At 29.7% G+C, this 4,924-nt stretch overlaps 1 protein-coding gene across 1 annotated transcript in view; it reads right to left on the minus strand.

The window, feature by feature from the left end:
* Positions 1-4,398, minus strand: part of LOC137639909 (protein turtle homolog A-like) — a 119,661-nt gene extending 115,263 nt beyond the window's left edge. The window contains exon 1 of the mRNA XM_068372187.1: positions 3,695-4,398. Within this exon, the coding sequence (XP_068228288.1) occupies positions 3,695-3,812 (118 nt within the window). The 5' untranslated portion in view covers positions 3,813-4,398. The remainder of the gene's footprint in view (positions 1-3,694) is intronic.
* Positions 4,399-4,924: the final 526 nt, after the last annotated feature.

A 4,924-nucleotide genomic window follows, 5' to 3' on the forward strand; every position in this document is an offset into this window, starting at 1 on the left:
AATTTGCCATAAAACTTCTCCTCGTCGTTTTATTTACCGGGGCCGATACGACTGAGCCTCGTGCTCCGAAGAATATTATTGGAGGAGATGAAAAAATTAACAAGTTTCAGAGGGTTGTAGGTGGGGGAAAAATGTTTTCATGCGCATCTCGAGGGGAGTTTGTACTTCGTTTTATTTTGCAGTTTACTGATAGAATAAGAGGAAATTTTTCACATTAGTTTTTGTACACACACACACACACAGACACACACATATGTATATATAGATATGTATATATATACATACATATATACATATATATACATATTATGGAATTAGTTCAATTTTCTTCACAAGCAGAAATTTCGTCTCTGCGACTTTATCTAGATTACGAAAGCAGTCATGATTCAATCAATAGTTTCATATATATATATATATATATATATATATATATATTATATATTTATATATATATATATATATATATATATATATATATAATGTAAGTATATATGTATACATACATATACATAGATACACATATATATAAATATATATGTATATGTATATATATATATTTATATATATACACACACACACATATATATATATATATATATATATATATATAATATATATATATATATATATAATATATATATATATATATAATATATATAAAATTGCATTTTCTCTTTTAGAAAGCTTCAGTTTGTCTAGAAAAGGCGATTCAAGTGGGAAAATCATAACTACTAGTAGTTGTTATGGTTGTTGTCTCATAAATTGAATTTCATTATTTTACAGATTCGTGTCCATCATTTTGCGTCGATGTTCATGTTTTATCCGTGATGATGTGAAAGATAGTGTCCCGTATTTCTATTATATATATATATATATATATATATTATATATATATATATATATATATATATATATATTATATATATATATATATATTTATATATTTATGTGTGGTATAAATATGCACTTTATATAAGAGTACATATACATATACTATATATATATATATATATATATATATATATATGTGTGTGTGTGTATGTATGTATATAATATGTACGTATACACACACGCATATATATATATATATATATATATATATATATATATATATATATATATATATTACATATGACTGAGAGATGCATTTTATGTATGCAATGCTAAAATAGCACAAATATTAAGTACCTCTCACATCACAAACAAGCCAGGAAATGTCATAATTTTATATATATATATATATATAATATATATATATATATATATATATATATATATAGATCGATAGATATATATACTATATATATATATATATACTATGTATATATATATATATATATATATATATATATATATATATATCCTATTGGAAAGTGAAAATCTGTTTCAAATCTAATTTTGCCATTTGTGAAAAATGTCAGACGCTGATCAGAAACTTAACTACGAAACAAATCTTTGTCTAATAAGAACAAACAAACGAGGGATAAACTATTATAGCGAATGTGTGATGTCCAACAGGTTTATTTCCTTCCCTCATAAAGAAGGGAAGAATGAAATGTCATTTTATTTTACCAGGATAAGAGTATCAGTAAAGAGTCATGATTGTTTTATTAGAAATAATTATAAGAAAATGCAGCATTGTAGTAATTAGAAAAATAGGACGAAACAGATATATATTAACAATATCTCGAAATTATCTCTTAAAAAACCTGCAAAAACCAAATGAAATATACGAAAGTCTTTTAAGTCAATTTAATGACAAACCCCTAGTGGTAAGTGAACTATTTTGCCACGATGTAACTGTCGGATTTATCCTGATCCAATGCAATTTCAATGACGAATTTGGTTTTCTGGCTCATTATAACTCAACTCTACCAGATACTTGGTTTCACTATTTATACTGGGTTTGTTCGAAAATGGTTTCTTGAGTATTGAATAATGGGTGAGAGAGTATATATGAGTATGTGTGCAATCGCTGGCACTTCATTTCGGAAAACAAATAAAAGCGTTCTCGATGAAAAAGACAAAAGAGCTGCATTGCATTATTTCGCAATAAAGCTGTTGTAGTTGACAACTGAAATTATACTTGAAAGAACTATGATAATGATGAAAAAAAAAATATTGACAACAAAGACCGTAAAATGCATTGATATTATTCAAACGTTGGTAGCGTTATAACTTATGCCAATATTAAACAAAATTATTCAAGAAATGTTTATGAATATGGCGATAATAAAATACAATGATAGTATCAACCCTCCAAATAATGACTACAATGGCTTTTCATTGGAAAATTTGTAAAAATAAGTCTGGGATGACAAAGGACATTTGAGAAAACAATGGAAACGTTTCACGAAATGATTAAGCATCAGAAATGAAGTTATGTTTAGATATTAAAACCTTTTTATATATAGAAAACCTTTTAATGTTCGATAAAACAAATAGGTTGGGAAAACTAATATTGTTCGATAGTCCGAAACTATGAGCGATGTAGAAGATATTAATGCAGACTATGAAAATGTTGAATAGGATAGAATGGTACTGGGGAATATTATGAAATTATTGGCGGAAGTAGATGTATTAGGAACGACTAATAGAGAATTGTTAAAGGAATCAGTGTTATTGTTGGAGAAAACTGAACTACGGTTTAGGAACATTAGGAAAATGTTGGTTGATTAGCCCCCCCCCCCCAAAAAAAAAGAAAAAAATGCTGATTAAAATCAGCGATAATGTTGGAGAAAATGTGTTCGAAAAAACTGAAAAACTAAGAGAAAACGGAAAATATCTTGGGAAAACAAAACAAAATCAAATATTGAGGCAATAGAAGATAATGAGAGAAAAGGTTATAACAACACTTGAAAGATGACTGATAATAAAGTTAATTCCCGCGATTTTATTTCAAACAAAGACATTTCTGAACAGTCCAAAATGAGGTATTCCAAATAATTCCTAAAGTTGAAAGCACAAGGAATCACTGCTATGTAATGCTGATATTTATGTAACTCATAATCATAGAAATGATCTTTGACGAATGTGATTTTGTATCCTATATTATTAATTTTCCATTCTTCTGAAATTCAAAGTATTATTTTTATGGACTGGAAATTTTCAGAAATTAAAATCATAATTCATGTTTTGGTTTATGACAGGAACACTGTTGTCAGCCAGCGACACAAGATAAGCGAAGAAAACACGATTCATTTTAACCAATTTGATTGTGCAAAACTTAAATCATCTGAAATCTAGACGCTAAATTTTCCGAAAACTTTCTTGTAGTTGAAAGTCTTCAGATGCTACACACAAACACACATACACAGACACACACATATGTATATGTATATATATATATATATATGTATATATATGTATGTATATATACATGCATATATTGTATACATACACACACATATATATATATATATATATATAGTATATATATATATATATATATATATATACTGTATATGTACACGCACACACACACACATATATATATATATATATATATATATATATATATATATATATATATATGCATATATATATGTATATATATATATATATATATATATATATATATATATATATGATACGTTTATTTTAATATTACAATCAAGAATACAAGAACAATAATATGACCAATGTCCTTAATGGTCCTCCTGCTAAACAGATCAAGAGACGAAAAGGGACTTACTGTTTTCCAATCCATTTGGAATGGGCTCATCAATGCTGTTGTTTATAAGTTGTAACGAGGTGCCAATTACACACCACGTGATCCACAGACCCAGCAGCCACTCGTTAATCAGTTTCATTGTGCTGATGGATCAAATTCAATCTTGAGTAAGGTCTTTAGTATGTTTAAATGGGGTTACTTAATATATATTCGCGTCATATCATTTATTCTAGCTGTCTTTCATTTTAAAATGTTAATGATTACCTCTTAAATTTTATTCATCAAATTCAAATGATTTATCAGTTTGCTTAATATAGTTTCCTCACAAAGTATTGTCATTCAATTAAGATCATCTTGAGGAAATCCGATGTCTTTATTTCAAAACGTTTTCATTAAGAGGTTTATGTATCAACCTGCCATTAGTTTATAATTTTCAGTTCACTTTAGCCAATAACACATTTCCAAGTTGGCGTAAAACATCTTATTTGACGTTTAAAACTAAAAGACTGCGTTGCCTCGCTCAGTCCATCCAAGTAAAAAGTCACTGACGAAAGGCCCGACCGCTTTTGTCTCACACACCTTCTCGCATCAACGACGTCTGCACAGACACTGAATGACTCGTCGAGCTCGAGACTCGAGAGAGGGCTGTTTGGTTGGGACTGTGTACTGCCACAGCGGTGAGCTGCTGAGGGCGGGGCTTGGGCTGCTGCTGGTGGCGCTGGCTGGATGGCTGCCTTGCTTGGTTGCGTTATAATCAGTCAGCCTCCCTGGATCTTCCAAAGCTGCCCACTGAGCCTACCAAGGGTAAAGTAGGGGAGGATGTGATGTTAGGTAGGTAGGTAGGTAGTACCCTTCCAGAGCCCTTGCCTTTCAGCCCCTGCCTGCGTGTGTGTTATATGAGGACCCCATGCAATGCCATTTAGAGCGAGAGCATTACCGTATATCATCCCGCCCGACCAAGTCCCACCATGAAGTTCAGTTTGTTATTGGTCCTTGAAGGAAAGAAGGTTGGAGTTTGGAATTAGAAGTACCGATTAGTGAAGTAAAGTTTATTACTTTAATATACTTGTTACTTAAGCGTTTTCGATTTTCATTTGTATTTCTCTAGTAAAAGAAGCATTTAAGAAAAAAAAAACTTGACAAAGCAAAGAACGTGCACAATAACTCGTGTTATAAGACAAATTATATGCAATTGATTTATCTATCTATAATGGAATTTCGTCCAATTTAGGGATTTAGCCAATACAAAAA

The sequence above is a fragment of the Palaemon carinicauda genome, chromosome 4, assembly GCF_036898095.1.
Source record: "Palaemon carinicauda isolate YSFRI2023 chromosome 4, ASM3689809v2, whole genome shotgun sequence".
Taxonomy (NCBI): Eukaryota; Metazoa; Arthropoda; class Malacostraca; order Decapoda; family Palaemonidae; genus Palaemon; species Palaemon carinicauda.